Here is a 27,631-nt window from a genome sequence, read left to right as displayed (position 1 = left end):
ATCAACTATTCCACATCTCTTGAAGATCCTATTCATAGGTCAATTTTCCTCTGCAGGATGCAGACCCCAGATACTTGGGAGTCATAATAGATTCCAGAGGTTCCCCTGGTTAGATGGTTAGATAAAGCTATGTCTAAACAGGCAAAGTAAAAATGAAAAACTGAGAGAACTTTCTGCATAATTAAAGAAAAGAATACATATCTTGGTCCCAACTATTTGGCTATTTCTTACATAAATATTTAAATGGTTTGACTTGGCTAGACAATTGCCTCTGTTCTCCTCCGAAGAGACAGTCTCTCAGGATCAGGCATGTCAGCTCTAGGTTTGGTATTACCCTGATCCTGACTCTCCCCTTAAATATCTAGTTACATGCCAACCCAGTCCTATTGGCATAGGGGGGAAGGCGAGTGAAATAAGGGTAACAACAGTTGACTTTATTAGAATGACATATTTGTTAGTGTCAGATAGGTTATTTCATTTTATCCTCACAACAACCCTGTGAGATAGGTGCTATTCTTATCCCCATTTTATAGATAAAGAAACTGAGTCATAAAGAGGCTAAGAGATTTGCCCATGGTCACATGGCAAGTGTCTGAGGTGGAATTTGAACCCTGGACTTCTTGCCCCCAAGTCCACTGTTCTATCTATCCTTCTACCTTGTTTCTTAAAGGTCCTTGAGTCAGCCCTTTGGAAGAGTAAGTTTCTTAAATCCCCTTTAGCAACCTTTGTCTACTGAAAAGACCCTTAGCTGATTTCCACCAGTTTGGCCACCCAAGCTGAGGTAGAACATGGCGGGGATAAAAGGTTAACCATAGCAACTGGTTAGTCTATGGGCTATGTTTAGTCTTGACCTCTATTGCCATAACCAGTCTGATTTCTTGAAGTCTGCCATGGTGCTCCCTAACTGAGAAAGATTAAATTTCCAAGCTTGATGGATTTGACAAATTTAGAGAGAGAGTGGTTTCAGAATGGGAGAGTATGGGTCAGTGAGAGAAGTGTTTTCTTCCTTTATGACCAGCAGGGTCCCAAAACATAGTCAAGGATCAGTTAGCCACGCAGTAATTCTGTACTCTGTGGATTATTCACAATGCCTTTCTCCTTGGAATGAGAAAAGACCTTAGAGCTCATCTATTCATTGATGAGGAAACTGAGACCCAGAGAAGTAAAATAACTTGCCCAAATTCATAAAGGCAATAAGTGACAGAGCTGGGGTTTGAATTCAGGTCTAAGACTTCAAACTGAGTGCTCTTTCCATTGAACCACAATGCCTCCCTTCTCAGTTGGCATTCACCAGAGAATGCAAATTTATCAAATTATCCCAAGAAAGACAAAATCAAGAATGCCAGTTCTGCTGGTTATGAGGGGAAGCAAGGGACCAGGATTTCATCACGAACTCCAAAGGCAAACAGAAATGATTTTTTGGTTTTTTTGCCCTTTGAATTTTCTGTACTTCTTATGGTTCACCTCCATTAGCAGGGAAATAGAGAATGGACTATAAAAGCATTACCAAGAAGCATTATAGGATTTTTTTCCACAGGCATTAGTCCTAGCTAAAAGCAGTATGATAAAATAATAAAGGACTTGGTGTGGTAGAAATATATTGTACTGATAGCGAAGAGACCTAGATTTAAACCTTAGCTCTGACACACCAGCTGTATGACCAGAAGTAGCTTAAACTCAGTTTTTCTCGTCTGTAAAATAGGAATAATGCTACTTGCACTATTTGTTTCTTAGGGTTGTTATAAGTAGAAAATGCTTTGTAAACTGAATATTATCATATGGATGGGAGTTATCATTAGGGTTGTTCTTAATTCTCTATACTTTGATTGGACTTGCAAGTGTATATATACCCTGGGGCTCCAGTAGTCTGAATCATTCCAGATTTCCAACCTACCTAATCTGTCCCTCAGAATTTGTTCTGGGGTTGACTACGCTCCACCTCCCCATGGCCAACGTTCCAAGGGGGCCCCAACGTGTCAATACTAAAGTCAATCTTTAAACATCAAGACCATGAAGACATGTTGGTACTGGCTCTAATGAATGAATGAGGGTTGGAGAATCAATGAGCCTCCTTGCATTTCTTTGACACCGAAAACTCCAATAAGTGCATGTAATGACACACCCCCTGTATCTATTACCAGATTCATTTTTCTATTGGCTTCACTTTGAATATTGAATTGTGTTTGTCCTTTGTTCTCAAAGAAAACCATGACATCAACATAACTTTCAGTTGACTTTGATTTGAGTGAGGGAAGGCTGTGCAAGGTCACCAGCCTCACCTTCTTCTCCTGAGCCCTCTGGGTCCAGTGGCATGATGTTCATCAGGACGACTGGAAATGGCCCAGGATGCAATATGAGATCCTGGCCCTTTCAGGCCAAGTATCGCAATCTTACTTTGAGTGAGATACACCCATTCAATGAATAGGCTTCTTTAAGGTACACAAGGGATGACTCCTTTAATTAAAAAAAAAAAATCAAACGGAGAGGGGAAGACCCTCAGAGTTCCTAGGTAAAAGAGAAACAATTACTATTTAGTTATTACATCTACTCTGCACTGGGCAGCTAGGTGGTACAGTGGATAGTGCACCAGTGCAGGAGTCAGGAGGACCTGAGTTCAAATCTCACCTCAGACACTTGACACTTACTAGCTGTGTGACCCTGGGCAAGTCACTTAACCCCAATTGCCTCATCCTGGATCATCTCCAGTCATCCTGATGAGTATCTGGTCACTGGATTCAGATGGCTCTGGAGGAAAAGTGAGGCTGGTGACCTGCACAGCCCTCCATCACTCAAAACAAAGTCAAGTGCAAGTCATGCCATTATTTCTCTGATGGCATGGTCTTCTTGGGCAACGAAGGATGAACACACACACTCTGTGCTAGGTGAGTGGGGACTTGTTGTCCACTCTATGAGCTCCAGAGCTAATTGGGTTTAATCCTGCAACTTTGAACAAGAAATGTAGCCAGTAAACTCAGAGGAAGAAAGGAAGCTTTTGGCTATGAAGTTTACCTTCCCCGGGGCAGAACACCCTAGGAAGGGAGAGGAGAAGAAAGGAGAAGAGGTGAGAAGAGGGGATGGGAGGGGAGGGGAGAGGATAGGAGCTACCACTCACTCACCACTTGTATTTGTGTGTGAATATTGATAAAAGAATCTGGAAGAGACCTTAGAGGTCATATAGTCCAAGACCCTTCCCATTTTACAGTTAAGGAAACTGAGACTCTGAAAGGTATAGTGCCTGTCCTATTCAAGATTCTACACCAAGCAATGGACTTGAGTTTCGTTCTTCCTACTATTATATGTAACCAAATATTGTGGCTTCTACGTCATGGAAACACAAGGAAGTTGTTAAGTTTGTCTCTTCCAGGAGCTTTCTGATACCACTAAAAGAGAGTGGTTCTACTTGACCAACATCTCACTGCTTAATATTGGTGCAAACATATTTTCATGGTCTTTAAAGTCTTTGCTATTTATCTGGAAAGCCTCAGGTATGCTTTTTTTTTTTCAAAGCCTAGGATTCTCTCTTTGGGGCATTTAGAGTAGATAGGTAAGGCAAGGCAAGACCTCTGTCTCTTCCATCATCTTCACCACACCAATTACTGAAATGCTTATAGCTCTCAGTTATCAGAAAGTGGGAGGCTACCCCCAAGGCTCTATCCCTTTCCACTTCTTACCTCTATGTAGGGGCTCCAGTGACACCTAGATCTTTGCCAGGCCCCTACTAGATGTGGCTATTCCAAAAGGAAAGGGAAGGCATAGTAACTAGAAGAAAGGTATTGGTAAACACAAGCCACAGTCTAAAATGTTCCAACATTAGAAAGTCATTCCTTCAAGTTAACGAGACCCAACTTTATCTAAGATGTTACAAACTCTTAGAGTTTGAAAGAGGCCTCTGAGGTAATTTAGTCCAACTCATATCTCCCCTACAGCATTAAAAAAAAAAAAAAACAACCTCCAGTAAAAGGGAAATCTCTACCTCGAGAGGCTGTACATCTACCATGAGACAGCTCTACCTGTCTGGAGTTTGCTCACAGCAAAGTGAGCCACCTAAAGCCAAGTACACAATTCCAAGTTAAAAAGTGAGAAAAAATGGTGGTGAAACTGAAGGAAAGAGCCCCTTTCAATCTCCAGCTTTAAACATTTCTTCAACCCAAGTAGCCCATAACATCTTGGAGTCTGATCCTTTGATTTTTACCTAATCTCAATCCCCTAAAATGGAAATAAAAGAGAGGAAGAAGGTAAGATTGGGAGAGAGTCTATCATGAAGGTTGGACTCCTACATTGCCAGTCACCTCTATGGATATGGAAAAAGAATGTGTCAGAGAAGGGTCATACTTCAAGGTCATACTCTCTCTTCCTAACAAGGAGGATCAAGTTCCCATAATGTCAAGACGGTGGGTGGAGTTCATCAGGAGAGGACTTCCAGGGCAGGATGAAGCCCCCATGAGCTGACACTTGGTACAAGGGGAGCAGTGAAGTACAAAGTAAAATTGGTGGCCAACCAGGTAGGAAAGCAATTTGGTGTCGCAAAAAGAACATGGGACGGGACCATGAATCAAAAGACCTGGGTTCAAATCTGTTTTTCTTTTACTACATGTGTGACCAAGAGCAAGTCACTTGTGAAATACATTATATTAATATAATTGTGAGTGAACTTTTGTGATTGCTTTCGTCCTCCCTTCTCAAAAATAGAGGAAGCTACCTCTAAGCTACAGGACAAACAAACCCCTTTGAGGTGGTCCAGCCTTCCCTATGCCTTTCATGGTGTTCACTAGACCTAAAATTCAGTTAGATCTGGGCTCACATTCTGCTTCTGACTACATATACACATACATATATGCGGAGAGAGAGAGAGAGAGAGAGAGGGAGGGAGGGAGGGAGATACGCATATCAATTTTGTTGTAGTTCAGTCATTTTTCAGTCATGTCCAACTCTTTGTGAACCCATTTGGGGTTTTCTTGGCAAAGATACTGAAGTATTTTGCCACTTCCTTCTCCAGCCCACTTTACAGATGAGGAAACTGAAGCAAACAGGGTTAAATGATTTGCCCTGACTCCAGAACCAACACTCTATCCACTGTACCACCCAACTGCTACCATATACATAAATAGGTAATAATACTATTAATAGCCAGCATTTATATGGCTCTTTAAAGTTTGCACTTTGAACTTTACAAATATTTTCTTATCTGACCCTCACAACAGCCCCGGGACATGCAGGATGTTATTATTCTCATTTTATAGATGAGGAACCTGAGACAAATAGAAGTTAAGTGACTTGCCCAGGGTCACACAGCTAGTAAATGTCTGTGGCTATATTTGAAGTCAGGTTTTCCCAACTCAGGGTCCATCATGCCATTCGCTGGGCCACCTAACTGCCCTCATAGGTGAGTTGCTAAATTTCTCCGAACCTTTCCTCATCTGTAAAATGGGAATGTCACCTGTAATATTTGTCCCATATGATTATGGAGAAGATTAAATGAGATTAAGCATAAAAAGTGCACCTTGTAAACCTTAGAGCGCTGTCGATGATTATTTATGTGCAGACGTAGAGACTATTATCATCATGAATAAAAATTGGTTAGGAAGTCCATTAGGGAACTAAAGTAATCCAAGGTAGAATGAGTGAATATGGACCACAGTATAAAAGTTAGATATGTCTCTGGGCATCAAAATAAAGAACTAGGAAAATCTGCTCACTATTCTTAGGTAGAGTAGAGGTTAAAGAGATTAAAGTCCTACTTGTTGGGGGAAGCCTGAGAGAATGAGAGGAAGTGGGTAGAATGAGTAATAAAATAGTCACAGAGCAAACCCCACAAGGACCACAAAACAATTGAGTGTTAAATATCTGGACATTATTTAGGATAGAACTACCAAGCTCATATATTTTAAACCACACGGAAATTCTTGGACTGTGAGAGTATTTTTTGCAAAGGTTTCCAGGGCACACATGAAAATAATCACCAAGGAGATAAGTGATTGATCTGTGTGGGTATCTTTTCCCCCTGTTTATTTGCTGATGCCAGCACATGAGTCCAGCTTCCCAGCCTACCCAATGAGTCAGCCCCTGTGGGTCAGCTCAGTGTCATTCTTGGCATTTAATGGCTTGTGTCATTAATGCCAATAGTACCCCTGTACCCCACCCCAGAATTGTTATCATTCATGGTCATGATTCCCCTCATTCTCTTAGGCACTGATTAGACAGACTCAGCTACAGCCTTCAGAGGCCCATCACCTCTTCGATTTGCAACAGTCAAACCCAGAGGAATTTTGTAAATGGCACGATGAGGTCTACCTTTACACATAGGCAGAGTCTACAGTGCCTCTGAGGGTACCACAGAAAGACTGGGCTCTGAATTGTCCAAGGTTATGCCAATGAAGGGTAGATCTTAAGAGGTTTAATCTGCATCAGTGAAGACCGCATTCAAACATAATCACAGGTCCTTGGAAATATTGATGAAAAATAAAGACATTTTCTCCCTTTCTTTCAATCCATCTTCTTTAATATCTAACCCAACATAGACCACAGCCTAAAATTCCCCAACAGCAGAAAATTATCCTTTTGAGTTAAGGCATTATGTCTCTACCAGTTCCCTTTTAAAAGGCATAAGTTGTTAGGAGGGCAACATGGACATCTTAGTATTAATGTACTGAGTCACCTAGCTAGAACTGAAACACAAGAAAAATAGATTTTTAATGAATGGAACAACAGAGAAAAGTTCTACCCAAAATGGGCAACCAGGATTGGGTGCTGAATTCAAGGTACTGAGTATTAATTCTTTGAGATAACAACGGGGTCACTTGAGTAAGGGGGGATGGTGCAGTGAACAAATAAGGACTCAGAAGAACTTGGAAAGAAGAAAAGGAATGATACCAAAGACAGGCCATGTCTATTCCATGGTTTTAACCAGGGTCAAGCCTGATTCTTCTTGCATGCACTATCTCCTCTATGAAATCTTTTTCTGATTCCTGATCTAAGGTCAATAAGTCATTTCCCCTCTTGGGACATTATTTTTCTTATCTGTAAAATTAGAAGTCTGAACAAGATGATCTCTAAGTTCCCATCATGATTCTGAATATCCCCAATTTTGCCAGGGGCTAGCCCCAAAGTTTCCTCCTAATATTTTTCAAGAGCATCTTAGACATTTCTTTTTCCCCTGTCACTCCTTATCTTTCATTATATTTGTCTCTGTCCACATCATCTTCTTACCCCAAATAGATTGTAAGTTCCATGAAGGTAGGGACAATGTAGGTATTTATTTTTGCACATCTTAGTCATTTAATGAGTGGTGTGGCATTCATATTGCCTTATATCCATCTATACCAGGGCAGTACAAGCTCTTTGACCACTTCAATATGAACCATGTTCAACAAACATTTTTGTAAGCATCGGCTATGTGTAAAGTACTGCACCTGGCAATATAGTTCAGATACAGTTCCTATTCTCATAGAACTTACAGCTTATTAGGGAGATAGGGCACATGCACAAATAACTATAGTATATAATTCATGAGAGAGTTACAAGCAAAATGTTCATGTAAAGTCAAGGGGAGGAAAAATCATGATCAGCTAGGGGGCAATCCTGGAGGAGGCAGCATTTGAGTTGAGTTGGGAAGGTTGGGAAACTGGGAATTTCTTCATTTAAAAAAAAAAACCTCAGAGGCTTTCTTGTACCCTTGACAGATTTTAAGCATGTACCCAGATTGGGAGAGCCAAAGGAAGCTAGGTGGTACAGTGGGTAGAGGGCTAAATTTAGAGTCAGGAAGACCTGAGTTCAAATCTTGCCTCAGATACTTATTGGTTATATGACCCTGGGCAAGTCTCTTTCAGTCTCAGTTTCTTCATCTGTTTATGGGGATAATAATAATAGCACCAACTTCCCAGGGTTGTTGTGAGGATCAAATAAGATAACATGTAAAGCATTTTGCAAACTTGTAAAGTGCTGGGTTGTTGTTGTTATTTTATACAGAGTCAAGAGCAGGACATTGAAGGTAGTACTGGACTTACAGTCATTCCTGATCCAAAAGTCTCATGCATGACCCTGCACTCTATAACTCGTGACCTATTCTCCACTTTCCTTCCATTCTCAGTGTGACAGGAGGCATATTGTGCTTTTCAGGTGAGGTGAAGACAGTATACAGTCCTGACTTCTTATAAATATCTCCTCAAAACCTGAAATATGTGTAAAAGTGCTTAACACAATGTCTAGCACACAGTAGGCACTATATGAATACTTATTTCCTTCCCTCTTCCCTCCTTCCATTTCCCTTCCCCTTTTTCAAAGAGTGAGTTTGACTTCCTGTTGAAATATCCCTGTCCTCACCTTTATATAAATGACCTGACTCAATTTTTTCTGATTTAGAATCGCCTCTTATCTGGTTTTAGGAGTCTTTATTTAATATCCTGATTATACTAACATACAAGCCAGTCCATACAAAAACAGCCCTACAAAGTGTAACTTGAGGGGCATTGGTAAGTGCCCCACACACACACTTGCCCCTCCCTGCCTTGGAATCTAAAATTTTAGCATCAGAGATTTGTTCCTTTGGGTTAAGTCATTACTATCTCAGGCATTTTCTTTTAAAAAAAACAAACACCCCAGGCAGAGGCCATACATTACACAAGAGGACCTGGCAAAAAGAGATGGCAAAACATCCCAGTTTAATAACCTTGGGCAAAGGCCTAACGAGGTCAATAAGTCACTTCCTCTCACTGGACCTCCTGTTTCCTTATCTGTAAAATTAGAAGACTGAACAAGATGACATTTTAAGTTATCTTCCTTGCTAAGATTTCATGATTCTGAATATCCCAATTTTGCCAGGGGTCAGTCTTTCCAAAGCCAAGATTATACATATATGTTGCCCTTTAAATTTACAATGCAACTACTTTTTTTTCCAACTTACATAACACTAATTAAATATCAGTAAAATAAAAAAAATTACTTTTGCTACAACCCTATCCCTGCTACTTTTATTTAGCTAGGAAGGCTAGGGGTTCCAACCTGGGGTACACATACTCCTCCCCTAGGAAACACAAGAAACATGTCAAAGGAATAGGTAATACTTGATAAATAACTATGTTATACTGTAGGACATCATCAATCTCTTTATTTCTTATATGCCTGTTCTGGAAAATGTTAGAATTTATTTTCTCTCAGATTGAATAGGAGGCAGATGCAGATTAACAGAAAACCAAGGGGGATAGAAACTGAAAATAGTTGGGAACCCCCACAATTGCAATCAATCTTACTTAGGTCAGACGACATCTACAGTGTAGCTTTCAAGGATTCTGATGGCAAATGGAAAAGGATGTGTTCCTCCTCCCACATCTCTGTGCCCATTTGTGCCCAATAACCCCAAATGCCTCACAGATTCTTTTCCTGTCTCTAGCTGCCTACTGACCAAGAAGGATAATTCAGGTGCCAGAACAGTCCCAGTTCAAAGAAACGGAGAATCTGCTTTAAAAAAATAAAAGCCTCTCCTAATGCTCCTTCCCAGATCTCCTCTTTTCACACCTCCATCTGTTAGTGAGCCCTTCCACTCCATGTAGCTCCTACTGGAATCAGTAAATCCATTAACACTAATGAAAATTTCCTCTTGCCTTTCAGCAAAGATGACTGTTGCCCTTCAAATGTACATTTCTGCAACACACCTGAAACCTGTTACTTCCCAGCAGCAAATGCTTAGCCAAGATGCAGTAAGGGTCCAAAGGATAAGTTGCAAGTCTAAAACATCTAGTGACATTTATTGTGCTTATGTGAATGCAGTCTCCATTGCAAACTCGAGTCTATGCCAGGCAAAGGCTATCTGAGGTATCCATTGATTCCAAGTACGGTCACCATCATTTTGAAAGGCTATAGCTAAAAATAAGAATGTAACAATTCCAGTATGAGAGACAACGTTATTACACCATCATAAAGCATAAAAATAGTTCTCATTGGTATCATGCTTTATGGTTACAAAGCACTTTACATACTTATCTAATTGGTTCCTTCCAATGACCCTGAGAGGTGAGTAGTTTCAGTATTCTTATCCCCTTTTTATCCATAAGGAAATGGAAGTTCAATAAAGTTAAAATGGTTGCCCAAGGTCAAATGACTAGGAAGTGACAGGAGCTCCCATGTTCCAAGTCCAAATCCTATGTAGTTTCTTGCAGTAGCATTGCACCCTGCCCAATGTCTCAAATGAGGACTTTGGATCCTGGACTTGGTGCCACAGATTGACTTCCATAGTACTGGTCTGAATTTTCCTAATAGCCTTGCGCTGGCCAAGGGTCTGTTATACCTCACTTTCATCTGTATTTCCCAATTTACCTCAAAGATTGAATCTAGAGTAAGAAAAAAATGCCTCTCCTCAAACAATCCAACATTAAAACAAAAAACTTTAGAGACTTTAGAACTCAAATCAATGCAATAATTTTTAAAAGGGTCCAGAGGACTGAAGATGACGTTTGCTACCCACCTCCAATAATTATAATAATCATGATAACTAACCTTTATAAGGTGTTTACTATGTGCCAAGGTGCTGTGCTAAGCACTTTATAAATTATTATCTCATTTGATTTTCATAAAAACCCTGGGAGGATAGTACTATTAGTACTTCATTTGACAGATGAGGAAACTGAGGCAAACAAAAGTTAAGTGACTTGCCCAGGGTCATACATCTAGAAAATGTCTGAGATTAGATTTGAACTCAGGTTTTCCTGACTCCAAGCCCAGCATGCTTTGCTGCCGATTTTTTTTGGGGGGAGGCGGAGGGAGTAGGAGGGAGGCAACCAGAGTTAAGTGAGTTACCTAGGGTCACACAGCTAGGTAAATGTCTGAGACTGGATTTGAACTCAAGTACTCTAGACTTCTGGACCAGTGTTCTATGTACTGCATCATCTAGCTGCTCCAGCATTCTATGCACTGTGCCTCTAGGTAATGGACCTAAAACACATACTGAGTCATTCATTTTTTGGATATGGCCAATGTGAGAATTTGCAGCATATTTGTTATGATTTTTTTTTCTCTTTTTAAGTGTTCAGATGGGAGGAGTGAGAAGAAAATATAATAAATGCTTGTAAAATAAATACTTTTAATTTTTTTGAAAAATAGAAAGTTAAAAAAATAAGATAAAATGCCTCACTTTCCCTGGTCTAATAAAATTTGACTGAAATGAACTAGATGCAATTCTGGAAGAAGATACCACACACACACACACACACACACGCACACACACACACACACACACACAGAGCAGAGCTAGCCTTATATGTAGGTAGTATAGGCAGTAGCCTTCAGAATATGATGTGAGAGGAGCAGAGAAGACTTCCTTGCCCAGAAAAATTTCCCATGCTGCCCAGAAACTCATCAATAGTAATCCTACTCTAGAATTCTCTCTTAAAATGGCAACCACCCCCAAGAGTGCTAAAACAGAGTCCTTAGTACTTGGGGTTAATAAATGTAGCAGCATGTTCCCTTGGTGAGGGGCGTGAGAGCACATGGCCCTCAGAAGTGGAAGATGCAGGAAGAATCAATTCAGTTCAATCAGTTTGTATTAGGTGCCAGGCACCATGAATTTCATTGTCATAAAGTATCTGGGCTGGCTGTCTAACCTAAGCTAAACCTGAAATCAAATTTACTCTATAACATCCCCAAGAAGTGGCCCTTTCACTTTCACTTTAGAACCTTCAGTGAGCGGAAAGCTACAACCCCAGCCCCACCCCCACCCCCAGTCAGTTCATTCTACTTTTAGATGGCTCTCATTCTTAAGAAGTTTTTCCTGGTATCCAGTCTAAATCTGCCTCTTGGCAGCTTCCATCAGTTGCTGCTAATTCTGTCCTCAGGGGCCAACAGAACAAATCTAGTTCCTTTTCCAGGTAGTAGCTCTTCAAATACTTGAAGGACATTAAAAGAAGGGAAAAGCTAGCTGACTCGGGAATATTGCCATGGGCCAGTCCCACAGAGCAGTATAGATTTACTCCAAAGAACAAATGAGGCAGTTTGCAAAGTGCAGGGAGAGCCAACCTTGAAGCCTGGAAGCCAGAGGAACATTCTACTCTTTCTTCTGACATGGACTGGCTATGTGACTTTGAAGGTGTTGCCCTACATTGGAAAAGGCAGTTCGCTCCCCTAGGAATTCCCTAAACCAATAAAATTGTAGCTTTAATCCCCAGTCCTGATCTCCAAAGAACAAGATCTATGCATGGGATAAAGGTTATATGTCAGCACCATCTTCATGCAGGGGCATTTCCTTGACACAATGAAGACACCTGAAAAAAAGCTTGTCAGATTGAACAGTACAGGGCAGGTTCCCCATCCCTGGTACAGCAGAAATATCACCAGCTCTAGAGACAAAGAGTTTGTATTAAAAGTCTGCCTTGGATGCTTTCTGAGTGACCTTGGACAAGTTCCTTAAAATCCCTGGTCCCAAGTTTCCTCCTCTATGAGGAGGATAGACCAGAAGACCTCTGACATCATTGTCAGCTTTAGCTTACATCCTATGAAATGAAATTAATTGAATCAAAGTCTAGAAACTTAGAAAAACTGGTCCTAAATAGCCAGAAAGCTAACCCAGTAACCACCAAGTGGCCACCCTCATGCATCGCTTTTCTACTACTTCCCTAAGCATCTGAAATTTATTACGCAATAAAAAAAATTCAAAGCCAGCCTGGACACAAAGACTCTGCCTACCTGATAACAGTAACAACTACTAGATATGCAGGTCCTACATAACCTGAATCTCTTACAGGTAGGGAACCTTAGAGAAGAGCAAGCAAAATGTGGCCAAGCAAAAAAAAAAGTTATTTTCTAAAGAAAGGGCTACATTTAAGAAAGTGATTAGGGGCATAATGGGAGACGAACAGATAACTCACAACTAGAGTGGAACGTGGAGAGTTGAGGGGGAGTGGGGACCTGAAGGGATAGGCTGTGACTGGGGATAAGGGCTGATAGGGACAAACTTAGAAACTAGAGTGGTCTGTGGTAGAGAAACCCTGACCAGGATTCTCAAGGCCTCGATTCTAATCCAAGCTCTTTGTATTAGCTATGGGGTTGGAAGGCATTTAAACTCGGAGCTTTTATTTCTTCATCTGTTAAATGAGGATAACAATTTCTGCCCTGCTTGCCTGCTTATCGTTGGTTTGATTGGAAGCTCAATTATAAGAATGGTTACAGAAATGTTTGATAATAGTGAGAAGCAGCACATTGCAATAGAAAAGGCCTTGGTTCTGGAGTCACTGGACCAGTCAAATGCAGGTTCTGATAACTACCAGCCCTAACCCTGTGTCTCAAGTTACTCAGATTCTCAGCTCTATTTTATCATCTATAAAATGGGTATAATAATACTTACACTATCTACTGTGGAGAGTTGTTGCGAGAAAAGTGTTTTGTAAACCTTCAATTGCAATAAAAATGTGAGTTCTTATAGAAAAGCCATGTGGAATCCTCTGCTGGGGCAGCTGAATAGGCTGGTGCCTAATGAATTACTAGATTATAAAATAAGAATAATCCAGCTGTTAACAATACTAACAGCTATAATTATATATGCTGGTAAAGCATACCTTAAATCCCAAAGAGGAATAGGATGCCACATTTAGAATTCTGATGATAAAAGAAGTTCACTTGGGTGGACCCTAAACAACTCCACCCTGCCAAGGATGGAGAATCCCCCAAAGGTATCCCTCTATTTACCTTTCAATGAAGCAACATGTGACAAAGCTTGAGCATAGGTGGCTGTGTTCAGGAGCGTTCCAGGTAAGCATGAAGGGAAGAAAGGGCCTGTGGGCCCCACGGTTCGACTCAGGCTGGTAGAGAAAGAAAATCATTTAGAAACGAATCAAATCTCTGTGAACTGCCACAATTCCTCCCAAGGGATGGGAACCTGTCCTCCCTTACCTCTGCTGGGCTTCCAAAGTATCCTTCTTGTTTCGAGTTGGTTCCACCGGGGAAGGGGAATTGATGTTTCTCACTGGGGGGGTCACTTCCGTTATCGGCTCTTTAGAGCCCTCCTGATCAGAAGCCCCTCTTTCTGTTTTCCTCCATTTGGCTCTTCTATTTTGAAACCATACCTAAGACACGATACTGGAGAGTCAGGAAATTTGCTCCCCAAATACATCATGTTAATAAAAGGATTTCAATTCTCTAAAATTCTGCTTCTTCAGTTCTACTAAATTCTCAAGAAGCTTTTTTCTTTTTTAAATTCATTTGCTAGAGATGTAACCTTGAGTAAAGTCACTTCATATTGCTTTCCTTCCCTGCAAAATGAGGTGTTTTGATTATCTCAATCAATCAACAAGCAATTATTAAGCCCCTACTATGTGCAGGCACTAGATTAAGTGACAGATAATTTCTAATCCATCATTACAGAGGGATGGCAGAGTCAACAACGCTTTTCTAAGGAAACCTATCGAGTCTTGTCTAGAAATGAACAAAATGCTCCAGCTCTTTCCATTTTCTGGCTTCATGGGTTTTAAGTTAAAACTATTTCTCTTCCCTTGAGGAAGGTTCTGGTTTAACAGTAGTAGATATATTATTGTTGTTACATTATCATTATTAAAATTATTAATAGCACTTTGCACATCATAGGAGTTTAATAAATGTTTGGCGATCGATTGAATGGCTAGTAACTTACATTTATATACACTGTGAGATAGACTGGGCAGAAAACATTCCTATTTTGAAGATAAAAATAACTACAGCTGAGATTTAGTGACTTGTCTAGGGTCACTAACCCATATCTTCTGACTGCTACGCCATGTTTCTTTTCAATATGCTGCTCTTCCTTTAAAAATAATTTGACTTTAACAAAGGCTTTCCTGTCTTCCAGTTTGACTTTCCTCTTTCTTCCCATCCCTCCATTCCCGTCAGTGACATTGCCTTGAATCCCTTTCACACACTGGCTTACCATTGGAATCCTAGCACTCCACAGAGCCTGGCTGGGGCACCGACCACACCAGCATGTTATCCTGCCCACACCGTCCCCGATTATCATTCTCCTTCAACATCATCTTTTTTTTTTTTTATTTAGTTGGCTTTTAATTGCACATATCAGCAAACGTTGAATAATGATTTTATCTATATTCTAAATTTAGGGCAGTTAAATGCAAAGCAAAATGCAGGCACTTTCTTGCGTCTTAATTGAATGAAGGTCACAGCTATAACAACATTTAATTGAGCCATTTTTCATTATCATATTTTAATGACTTTGCACTGACAGTTCGCCGGCTTCTGAGGAAAGAGCATGATGAAGTCATTTATTTCCCTATTTAGTTATTGTTTGACAACATCAGCTTAGATTAAGACTCTGCTTTAGAGTGCATTAATCATATTTGAATGAGCAAGGGGTACAAATGTAAACATTTCTCCCATCCTCGCTGATACCCGTGTCCCACGCTAACGCAGACCAAACAACTCGGTGCATCCATTGTCTGTTTGCATAATAGCCAACAACAGCTCCAACAACAGTTCCCGGCCTCTAATTGTTACCACCCCTATCTCACCCTTGCACCTTTCAGGGAGAAGTTATGATCTTCCACTTCTGAATGCTCAATAATTGTCCCATTTATCTCAATTTGCAGTTCAGTCTTTAGGCAGCTATCGCCAAACTGGCATTTTAAAAAAGGACCTATAGTATCCTGGCAAAAGGAGATTTTCATTTCCAAATAATAATCAGTTTAATTTGCCCGCATATGACCAATGATTCATGTTCAGATTTAATAATCAGGATCACATAATCTGATTATAGGGGAAATAATTTGTTTACAATCCCCAATTTACTGCTCTGAATTCCATTATCTCTATTCTGCCATTGGGTTTTAAGAAATACTAACATGACCCTAGGGAACAAAAGGCAAACCATTATATTTCCTACAATTAGATCTGTGCATAGCCTTAACCCCAAGCCCCTGCATAAAAAAAGACTAGGAACAGCACACAAGAAACCCCATAAATAAAATGAATCCATAAATGTCCTCAAAGAATGGCTCAGCCCAGACAACCTAGCTTTAGTATATGCCGAGTTATTTGGGGTATCTCTTGCCCTTACCTATCTGCTTAGCTTGCTTATGCACATAAATGGAATAAGTATATGCCTATTGAAAATAAGTCTTGATGAGAGACTGTCATCATGCCTGGTTCACACTCCTGCTTGCCTCTTCCATTTAGGGTTTTTCCATTGTAAGCACATTATGAAGACTCTTAATTCTGAAGCATTCTGAATAACAGGAAAAAGTCTGACTTGATGAAACTTCTAAATTCAGAAGAGACCACACTTCCCACTGGAAGCAATGGCTCTCCACAATGGACTAGCCCAGCCAGCCCTACAGAGTAGCCAGGACTGCTTAGAGAATCACGTCTCAGCTTTTTTTTTTTCCCCTCTCCAAAGCAAAGAAATGGATGTGCATTGATGTAATTTAGTACCTTAGAGACGCGGACAAATTAGTGTAGAACATTATCACTAGTTAATTATGAATGACCGATTAATCAACCTAATCTAATATTCCACATTATGTTGATGTTATTAAAGTGCATCATGAAAATGACAGATAGTCTTCATTTGCTTTCTTTGGCCAAATGTACACTCTGCATTCATGATGTCAAAAAAAAAAAAAAGTTTGCCAGCTTTAATATTAGAGAGTTAAATAATTTAAAAGAATGTTTACCTGCACTCTGGCTTCTGTGAGGTTGATTTTCATGGCTAGCTCTTCTCTGGTGAAGACATCTGGATAGTGGGTTTGGGCAAAGACTGCCTCCAGAGCTTCCAGCTGATTAAAAGAGGAAGGTTTATTGATAAAAGGCTGTGGAACAAGGATAGGAACAGGAGCTAAGGCAAAGGATGCTGAGGTATCACAGTGGGTTGCTGCAGGAGTTGGAGAATCCATTAGAAGCATCTCCTTTGGTGCAAAGACAGGTTCCCATCTCAAACAAAGGAAATGATGGTGGGGGAGGAATTATTATGAAATACCAGACTACACCTAAAAACTCAATCACTTAGAAATACAGAAAAAGCCTCACTAATAATAGTTCACATGTATATAGTGAGGGAGGGCAGGAGAGGGGTTAAAAAGCACTTTCACATCCATTATCTCTTAGAAAAAAATAATATGGTGGAAAGGAGTATAGTAACATAGAAACAATATAGTGCAACAGAAAGAACATTCACTTTAGAGTCAAACGGCTTAACTTCAAACCCTTGCCCTGATATTTACTACTTAGAAGTAGGGGTCAAGGATTAAATTCAGGCTATAGAAAGAATTATTTTAGGAAATACAATAGTTTGCTTTTTATTCCATGGGCTCATGGGAATATCTTCTTAAAACCCAATGGCTGAGCAGAGATCATGGAATTCAAAGGAGTAACCTCTCTGGGCCTCAGTTTCCTATCTGCAAAATGAAGAGACTGGGCTACTTAGCCTCTACTACAAAGCCTCTACTTGGCCTCAGTCCCTTTTAGCTCTAAATTCATGATCCTATAATCCTATGATTACTGGAATGGAAGCATGAAGATCTGAGTTGGAACCCTGCCTCTGACACTAACTAGCTGTGTGACCTTGGACAAGTCTTCTCACTTCTCTGGCACTCATTTTCCTCATCTATAAAAACAATGAGTTACACTAGATGATCTCTAAGGCTTCTTCCATCACAAAGATGGTCTTTCTAAGAGTGCTAAGAAGCAAATAGCACTTTTCTGTTTCTAGGGAGGAACTTGGACTTTGGAAAGGTAATATGACTTTACTCGTACTTACACAGCTAGTAATTAACAGAGCCAAGGTTCAAACCCAGGTCTCTCTAATGATCTTCCCAGCACTTAGGAATATGTCTGGTTCATAGTAGGTGCTTATTAAGTATATGCTGACTGATTTTTTCTTAGTAGTTTCACTATGGCAAGAATAAATATTTTTTTTAATATTTTATTTTAGTGGAGGTGAGAAAATTGGGATTAAGCAACTTGTCCAAGGTCACACAGCTAGTAAGCTTCAAGTAGCTGATGCTGGATTTGAACTCAGGTCCTGCTGACTTCAGGGCAAGTGCTCTATTGACTGTGCCACCTAGCGACCCCTAAGAATAAGTAATTTTTTTAAAGTATTGCTGAATTTTTCTTTAAAATTTATATGAATTTAAAATTCAAGGGATGCTTCTTATAGATGAATGTAGTTTACTATATTTTTAACACTTAGGACAAGAGAAACAATTTGCTGTATAGTCTAAACACTGCTAATGATCTCTCATATCTCTTCTGTTCTAGTATATTATGAATCTAAAGCTATCCAAAATCTCTTTTGATTTTGATTTCCTTCCCAGTCACCTCCAAGAGATTAGTAAGTCTATTCAAATGACCTTTTTTAAAAAGTGTGCTTAGTGGAGAAAGTGGTAAACTAGAAAAGAGAGGATTTGGTCACTAGCATATCAAACTAATCATAGGACCCTAGGTAAGTCACAACCTCCCTGAAAATCAACTTCTTATCAGATGGGAAAATAATACCTGCTATGACTTCTATGCTGGGTTTTTGAGGGGAACAAATGATATAATGCAAGTGAAAACACTTTGAAATTGACAGAGTATCATACAAATGTAAGAAGTCACCATCATTATTGTTACAACATAGTTCCATGCTGCCTGGAAAGTAAAAAGCCACTAGTGAACACTTCCTTTATGAGCACCAAAAAACCCTAAATAGATTGCAGACCACATGGAAAATGGTTCAAGGAAATGAAAAATTAGATTAACCACATTAGCCTGTCTAATTTTCCATTTTCTCTTTGAACAATACAATAATTTTTCTTTACATCTTTGTTGGGGTGGAAAACAGTGAGAACCTGTCCAAAAGACTCCTCTTATTAAGGAAATGAAGTTAGGTACCTGTTGAAGAGTGAAAGTCGTCCTATTTCGACGTTGTTTTCTCCGTAAAAACCCATCATCAAAATCACCTGTGGAGTGGTTGCCAAAGGGTGCAGTGCCTACTGAGGACAGAGAGGATCCAAATTATAAGGAGAGCACCCAATTTCAAAACATGAGCCATAGGGTTGAGGAGAGTTATGGTACAATCATAGAGCATGTCCGAATCCCCACTGGCCATTCCCAAGTTCTATACTTCAACATGTGCAGAAACTATATCTTTTTCTTATTCAAAGAGTTCTTCTACCCTCTTGAACAAGAGGGTCTCTATCTCAATTACACTACGAAGGGACTTATATTACCCAACTTCAGGAGGTCCATTTATTGGAAAGCTGCCTTGTATTATACTTATTTGTGTTCTTGTCATATCTCTCTACCTCCTGCAGACTATAAGCTTCTTGAACGCAGGAACTATGTCATATTTCTTCTTTGTACCCCTAATGCCTTGCTCAAAAAATACTCATTGGATTGTTATTGGATTGGTGTCTAACTTACAAATGAAATTGAATTGGGAACAGAGGCAAGAGCCCTCTGGTACTTCCATCTTGTAACACATCTGGCAAATACCAAGACTCCAGTTCCCAGGTCTCTTACAGCATCTGAGCATTTAAGCTATCCCTAAACAATTGCTCATCTATTCTAAGAACAATTTCATGTTTTCTCATGTCTCTATGTGGAGCAGGATTAGAGACAGGAAAACTAATTTTTAAAAAGCCCTCAGAATTACAGTGATCTTTCTTTTTGAATACCAGCATACTTCTAGGGTGAAAATTTATGAATGATAATTATTTACAATTGGTTGCAATGCATTTGTTGCACCCTAATGGCTCTGTTACAACCATGACAGCTAGCAAAAATGACTATGAGGACAATGGAATCAATGAATGAAATATAGAATAAGATGGGGGCTCTTCTCCAATCAAGCAGCCAGCATCCAGTAAAGACATGGGTAGTAATAGCTCTAAGCTTTCCCTCAAAAGGAAGAGTTTGGGTTTTGTTTTCCTTTCTAAAATATAGAAAGCTCCCAACAAGTTGGGGCTAAACATGGATCCAAATGTGCCTGTAGACCATTTTCCAAATGTGTACTGTTTATTTGTTAGTCCGTGATGGCTCCTTAGGAAAATAGGTAAGGACTTCTGCATTTACCAAAAGATTTTTCAGCTTGGCACTCTGGGATGTTATTATTAGAATCACTATATACTAACTAGCAGGGACCTATCAGCCAAATTGCATGGACAACACTATTCAGAGGTGCAACACATTAGACAAGGATGTAGTTAATTCTTAGATGTGAAAAAGGTTTACATTTTCCTTAATTCATTAGTTATAGTAGACTCTATGCTAGACCACAATGTATTTTGACATAGTACTCCCCTGACTTCTATTTACATGTTACTACGTATTCAAATTCTTCTTTAAAACAGCAAGCTAATTTACAAACATTTCTCCCCCGGCTCATTCAAAACTTAAAAAGCAAAGCCTCACATCTTTATTACAGTACAGGGAACAAAACATTCTCCTTTTGAAACAAAACAAATGTGAGGTATTTGTGGTTCAGGGAGTCAAATGACTTCTTGAAACAGTGAACAATAATGATAATCAAAGTTTCCAAAGAGTATGAAAAAATGGAGAAGTGGAATGACTTGTCCACAATCCTGAGACTTATTTTTCTAAATAACTGTGCTTAGAATAAATAATATGAATATACCTAAATACATGCATGATGATGAACTAGTAGCTCTCATTTATATCTCACTTTGAGGTTTACAAACATTAGACCAGGGATGTCTTCTGAACTAAAACACAACATATCAACTTTTAACCTAAAAAGATTTCATGAAAGATAAAGACATATTAATATTCCAAAAGCTGACCAGGTCCTTGTATAGTCAATCTCTGGCCCAGGGTATCCATGGCACCTTTTTCCCACACTAATTTAAACCAAAATAAAAAGCTCTATTTTGCAACATTAACAAGGGAACAAGTTTGAATAAAGGTGGAAAATGATTTTAAAAGATCTACCCTTCTATCCCATGGTTCAATTTTATTCAACTTCACAAATACCTATTAAGTATCTACTACATGTAAAGGACTGAGCTAAGTGTTGGATCAGAATGGGCAGGAGAGCAGAAGGAGAAGCCAGGCTAATGACAGGAAAAGGGGTATCAGCAAAGCCCAAGTCTTTTCTTTCATCCAGAGAAAGGAACAGTGCAACCAGTTAACCAGTCAGCTAGGGCCTCTCTTCAATGCAGCATCTGTCTTCACTGTAAGTTTATGGGTCTTTGTCAAGAAATAAGGCAAAGTTAGCATTGAAATGGACGAAATATGAACTATGTGTAGTTTTCCATCTTGGCCCATAAAGAAATTCAGCGCTCACTGTTTGCCAAGGACATGGACACTCTTTGGTTTTCACCAAATGCTAGGTTAGCAGTTTGTAATTGTTCCAAGTCTAGGCAGGTGCTCAAGAGTAGAACAGGGCACATCTGGTCAGCCACTCAGTTAAATACAAATCTTCCCCTTGTGTCTTTACTATATATTTTTCTGGGCACACTGGCTTGGCTTTATTTCTTTGAGAAGCCAACGTAACTTAGAGTGCAAATATGTTTTGTTACAAAAGGCGTGTACACATGTGCGCTCCACAGGATATGCTGTACACATCCCAAAACGGGAATGTTATTAAAGTTCGTCTTGCTCTAATAATCTCTGTCTTGCTGAGATGGAAAACCTCTAAGTTAGCCTCAATCTAACAAAACCAATGTACACAGAAGCCACTTGTGCAGCAGTTCCAAATTAAAAAAAATAATAATGAGAAAGTATGAACATTTTCCCTCTGAAACCTTAGTGGGCCAGTGTCTAGTCTTCTTGACTCTTCCTTCTATTCTATCTATCCCTTTCATTCTCCCCCTTCCAATAGGAGTACCAAACAACTGGTTAGATAACATTCACATCCCTGGCATTTTCTACACCATTTGAAAAATAATAATAATAATAATGTTGCGGAAAGTGGGATTCAGGTTATTGAAACTTTAATAACTTTGCAGGAAGTTGTGAAAATGACTCAGCCTTTAGAATGACATAGCTTCTTTTTACCACTTACTTCACAAGACTGCTGCAAGAAAAGTACTTTATAAGCTGGAAAGCTATGTGAACATGAGTTATTAGTCATAATAAAGAAAATAATAATAAAAGCCTCTGCTATTGCATGATATTTTATCATAATATTTTGATGATATCATGATATTTATATGATATATACGATATTTGATCATTTGCCTTCATTCAAAGACCTGAAAGAAGTCCTCAAATTAGACATAATGCCCACCCAAAAAATTGCTCATATTGCTAGAGGAACACTGAATTTGACTGTCTGGACACACATACATGCAAACAAACAGGCAGGGTCTCAGCAGGGTGTTTACAATCAAGTACAGATACCACACAAAGGCATCAGCTGATAGCAACTTCTGTTTCCAGGACCTTAAAGAGCAAACAGGCCAGACATCTGGAGATCACAACTCACCTCCATCTCCTCTCCTTAAAGCGGGAGTGGGGAAAAGTTGCCAGCACTGACCAGTAGTTTCTTAAGAGACTTACCAACAAAGCCCTTAAGCTTCTGTAAGTAGCTAGGAAGCCACTGTCCATGTTATGTTGAAGGGGACAGAAGCTGAGAAGGAATTTTTTTCGTGTTTCCTATAACATTTCAGGGAAGGGAGAGTAGGCCAAGCTGGGTTATTGTGCAGTCTTAACCTTATGGACTTCTCTCAAATCGCTTAAAAGGAAAGAAAGAAAAGAAAGCCTGCTTTTCACACACACACACACACACACACACACACACACACACACACACACACACACCTCTTAAATTAAAGACTCACCCATGGGGAGGGGGGAGAGCGGTGCTAGAGGGTATTTTCACCTGTTCATGGTTTGTCCAAGGATCAGCACCTACAGTGAAAACTGAGCAAGTTCAAGTCCTTGCCCTGCCTTGTTTCTCTCCCCCATGGCCTTAATCCCAGATACTCAATCAGATGATTATAAATTCTCAGCACAAAAACTACAAAAAGCTTTGGAACCCCATACAACCTCTCCCCAACTCCTCTACCCTAATCATTTTACAGACTGTTGGTAAAATAACATTAAAGATTTATGCTGCCCCTTTGGCTTGGGGAGGAGCCTGGGCGGGTTTAGAAAGTCCCCCGATTAGAGGCGTGACACCAACATCTGTGCAGCGAGGGGGGAATAGGCTTTTCCTCCATAGCCCGGGGGCTGAACTGTGGGCTCTCTCCTCAGAGGGGAGGCAGGTGGCAAAATGTCACTCTGAGCAGGGGGGAAAAAGAGAACGAGGAAAAGAAGAGAAGGAGGGAAAGGGTAAAGGAAGAAGAAGAGGTAGAAAAGAATGATCAGCAAGGAAGGAGGGAAAGAAGGAAAGAGAGCAGGGAGGAAGAAATATAAGGAAGAAAGGAAAGAAAAGAAAGAAGAAAGAAAGAAAAGAAGGAAGGGAAGGAAAGAAGAAAGGAAGGAAGAAGAAAGGAAGGAAGGAAGGAAGGAAAGAAAAAGGAAAGGAAGAAAGGAAAAGAATTTAAGCAAGAAAATAAGAAAGGAAGGAAGGAGAGAGAGCTGAGCACCACTAAACCCGAGAAACACCTGAACAGCTAGCACAACACTTATGGGGAAAGAAAAACTCAGAAATGACCCAACAGACTCTGTCCCAATTCTCTAGCCCTTTCTCAAGCTCTCACTGCGATTTCTCTTAAGATCTGGGACCTTACAAGGGTCTTGAGGCAAATTAGCTCTGCTGCCCCACCAACCCCGCCCACACACACACACACATACACACACACTCCAGAAAATAAATAAATACACATTGCCGAAACATATCCTGTCGCGTTCCCCACCATCCCCACAAAGTTGAGTTTGGGGCTTTCACGCGGTCTGAGCCGACAACACTCACCCTCTAACTGCGGAGGACAGTGGAAATAAAACATTGCAAACTGGGAAGCAGGTTCGGACTGGGGTCCAGAGCTGCAAGGCAAACAACAGAGGTATTTTCTTTCCTATACTTCTCTTCTGCCTCCCTGCCCCCTTGCTCTGCCCCACCCCCTTTCAGTCTGAAGGTAGAAGATTCAAGTCAAACCCCAAACTGCATCACTTCTGTGTAACACCCCTGAGAGAGGCTGGAGTTACCCTGGTTTCATGAGGTAAAAAGGAAAATTCTCCCCACGTTCTCTAGCCCATATTGGGTCGTTGTGTCCCCTTGATGAGACATAATTACCTTTTCTGCCCCCTCCCCCGAATTCAAACTTGAAGATTATCCACTTAACGGAATTTGTCTATGCATGCATCCTTCTGAGTGAGTCCAGGAGAATGGATTCTTTCTTTCATCTGTACATCTAACTCCCTAGGCAAACATCTCCAACCCAAAGTTCCCCCTCTCCTCCCCTCCCCCTCCCCCGACTCCCGAGAGGGAGAGCAGAGACAGACACACAGTCTTCAGTGGGGGGCGGACAAAACCGAGAGACAAACACCAAGACCTAACAGTATTATGTCTTCTAAACTAATAGGAGCAGACGGCAGCAGGGAAGAGACTCCTTTCCTTTCCTTCCTCATATTGTGACTCTTCATTTCTAACGGTGTCGAGATACATCCTGTAAATCTGGTTCCATTTGACAGACAGTTTCTGTTAAGTAACTAATATTAAACGCATGTGAGCTGGGTAAAAAAGAGAGAAAATAAAGATGAGGCGCCCCATACCTAATGCGAGTAGAAACGAAAGCACCAGTCGGACATCTAGGCAGCGTAAGGAGCTGGGAATTGCCGGCTGCAATCACAGAAGGACTCTACAGAGTTCGGGAAGTGGCCAGATGTCTTTATATCTGTCTACAGCATGATCTGCCTCTCAGCACTTGCCTTTATAATCTCACGCATAATTGGCCTTAATCTGATTATTTCCAGCGCTGTCTACAGTGAGTAACTTGGATAGGTCTACTGGGCCTTACAAATGGCCCACGTGGTGTTTAAAAAAAAATCCGTCATTTCTCAGCAAACATCAGGAATGTTGGTTGTCGTCCCCCCCACCCCATAACAAACCAGAAACAAACAAAATTATTCTATGAACATTTCTATTTCTCCTTGCTCCCTCGGTCCTCTGTTCAGCTCCCATAGACTAAAACCTTATTTAAGGAGGTGGAGGAGGGAGGGAGATATATATTTATAAAGAGATTTTTTTTTCGGTACTTGCTCTTGTGGCGAAGGCCCAGCGGCTCCCGGATTGGAAATTGACAAAGCTCCGGTAATTGCCCGCCGGATGGGTTTTGGGGGGACGCTTTGCACACGACTTCCCTTTCCAAGCGATCGTACAAAAGGAAAGTTTGATTTTGTTCTCAGCAAGGGGTCCCTGGATTTATGCTCGCTTCCAGTCTGCAAATGATATGCGGTGGGACCCTTCGCAATTACTTTTAAAATGCATCCGAGGCAGACACTCAGCGGAGAGAGACCGCCCTTCCCTCTGCCTGGGTGAAAATTAAACTCCAAAGTACCGAGCTGAAATTTTCAAGTCAGGGGCGCGGGATTGGATCAAATCACATAAACTGCAAAAAAAAGCAAGTCTAATGGCGTATAATTGGTTCTGTAATAGCATTACACAAGGATAATAGCCTGTTATGGCCCCCTGCACTATTAAGTGCTTCCCTGGCGGAAAGCCTTTATGATATTAAAGGGGGAATATAATGATATTTTGGTTATTAAATGCGTGTAATTAATTTATGCACCACTGAAAATAAAGTTGGTATTATGACCCACTCAAGATGCATCAGAAGATGCAAGTCAGACAACTGTTGATAAGTTCTGGTGTCTATGTTTCGTCTAGACTGCTGATTTTATTTTGGGACAATTGCTTCTTGGACAGACTATACAAATTGAATATTTTATAAACATTATAATGTTCTGTGCAGCAACCGAATAAAGGCGAAGAGCCCCGCAAGGTCTCGGAATCCTGGCGCGATCTTAAAGACACAGTATTTGGAACAAAAGAAATCGCGTGTCCTGCACCTATGTCTTTTTCTGATATCGTGGGGAGTGAGACAGCTGAACAGTTGTTTGCTGCTTCGGTATACACAGTGGGCCCTTTGAAATAAGAGCTCGTGGGAAGGTGCGGCTTCATTTAAGACCGTTTGCTGGGGTTTCGAGTCGAGGCGCGCCCTCAGCGAAGAAAACAAATTGGGCTCGACCTGGGGAAAGGTTGGCTCCGCTGCTCAGAAGAAACAGTTTAAAACTCTTCTCCAGTCGGAAATTGGGTAGGTGGAGCAGCGTGTGAGTGCCACATTTCGGGAGATTTCCAACAGTGGGGGCGAGGATGGGACAGCCTTCGCTAATCTTTCCTGAAGATGAACTTACATTCAGTCAAGTCGACCTACTGGAGAGAGGGCTGAGGAGCTGACTAAGGTTTGGGCCACAAGCGAGTGATCTAACTTCCAGGCTTCCTAGTTCCTTGTGAATGGGCCCGCGAAGCGTTCTTCAGAGGTCTGTCTTCTTCCCCACGGAAAGAAATAGCGGAAGAGGGATTCCATAACTACTCTTAAACTTCAGGGACAGGACCAGTCGGGGCTCTTGTAGCCAAAAGCCTAAATCCCCCCACCCCACCCCACCAAGGAGAGGGGGTGAGATGATCACTACAAGCCTTAATAAAATAGTCATAACTTCATTATAGCGCTCTTGGGGCTAGTTCCCCTTAAGGGGGTAGGCATGAGTGAAAGACAGAGTTGCACCCTCTCTAGCAGCTTACAGATGGGCGACTTTAGTCTCGGAGTCTTAAAGACTCAGATGCTTGCATAACAAAGCTAAGCTCTCCAAGACCTTGCTTTAAGAGATGCACGCTATATATGTGGACATAAATTACTAAGACCTTCATTAATTCCTTTTCTCTGAGCGACAGATTCGCTCCAAGTAACCAAGGCCAGTGGGCAGCTAAACCAGAGAGCTAAACGGTAGTATTTCTATCGTTAGTATTCTGCCATTAGTAGGAGCATTTCTCAACCCTGATCTACACTTCAAAGTCTGTTTAATGTTACTGAACTGAAGGTAGATTGGGCGTGATTAAAAGTTATCCCCACCAGGAGTCTTCCTCCAGCGCTCAATCAACAGCGTTCCCAGGATGAATTGGTTCAGTACCCTGGACAGAGCCACGAGTCTTTTTTTTTTTTTTTTTTTTTCCTTTAACTTCGCTGTCCTTAATGTTTGTGCTAAGTCGCAGAAAAGGGGACAGAGATTCCCGGAGAAGTTTGCATAACTTCTTAAAGGGATTATTTAAACTCGTAGACATTATATCATGTACTGATCCAAGTTCCTTCTCTCCCCCTTCTCCCTTTTGGGAAAGTTATCTGGTAACGGAAGTTGAACTTTCTACTCCGTATTTAATCTTTGCCTTCTTTGTATTGAAATATCCCAGTCCCAATACATGCTGAAAACGGATACTTCTAGAAAATTCTTCTTACTCTTGTTTCTGAAGTGTTTGAGGCAACCAAAGACTTCGCCCCCCCGCCCCCAAGCGCTCTGAGTTTTCCCTTTCTAGGGAAATGGATAACCCAAGTGTATGTGTCCCCAGTAATTTCCCGTTAGGGTCAACAAATCTTTCACTTAAAACAGACCATATAACTGAAAGGTTGAAAATCTGTTTTCCCTGTAGTCGCTAACCCCTGTACATCACCGCATTCCCTTGGTGAAACTCGCTAAGGTGGGTAATCATTTCTTCTGAACCTTCAAGTTG

General features: G+C 40.7%; 1 protein-coding gene across 1 annotated transcript in view; it reads right to left on the bottom strand.

Moving 5' to 3' along the window:
- The window catches only part of DRGX (dorsal root ganglia homeobox), a 45,847-nt gene extending 21,960 nt beyond the window's left edge, over positions 1-23,887 (bottom strand). The window contains exons 1-5 of the mRNA XM_072639240.1: positions 23,822-23,887; positions 18,835-18,932; positions 16,638-16,739; positions 13,873-14,045; positions 13,669-13,781 (exon numbers count right to left, since the gene is read on the bottom strand). Coding sequence (XP_072495341.1) covers positions 13,669-13,781; positions 13,873-14,045; positions 16,638-16,739; positions 18,835-18,932; positions 23,822-23,855 — 520 coding nt within the window. The 5' untranslated portion in view covers positions 23,856-23,887. The remainder of the gene's footprint in view (positions 1-13,668; positions 13,782-13,872; positions 14,046-16,637; positions 16,740-18,834; positions 18,933-23,821) is intronic.
- Between the last annotated feature and the right edge of the window lie 3,744 nt (positions 23,888-27,631).

This window comes from Notamacropus eugenii, chromosome 1 (assembly GCF_028372415.1).
Source record: "Notamacropus eugenii isolate mMacEug1 chromosome 1, mMacEug1.pri_v2, whole genome shotgun sequence".
NCBI classification, from domain to species: Eukaryota; Metazoa; Chordata; class Mammalia; order Diprotodontia; family Macropodidae; genus Notamacropus; species Notamacropus eugenii.
Note: the sequence above shows the minus strand (reverse complement) of the source record. Positions and strands in the feature narration are given on the sequence as shown.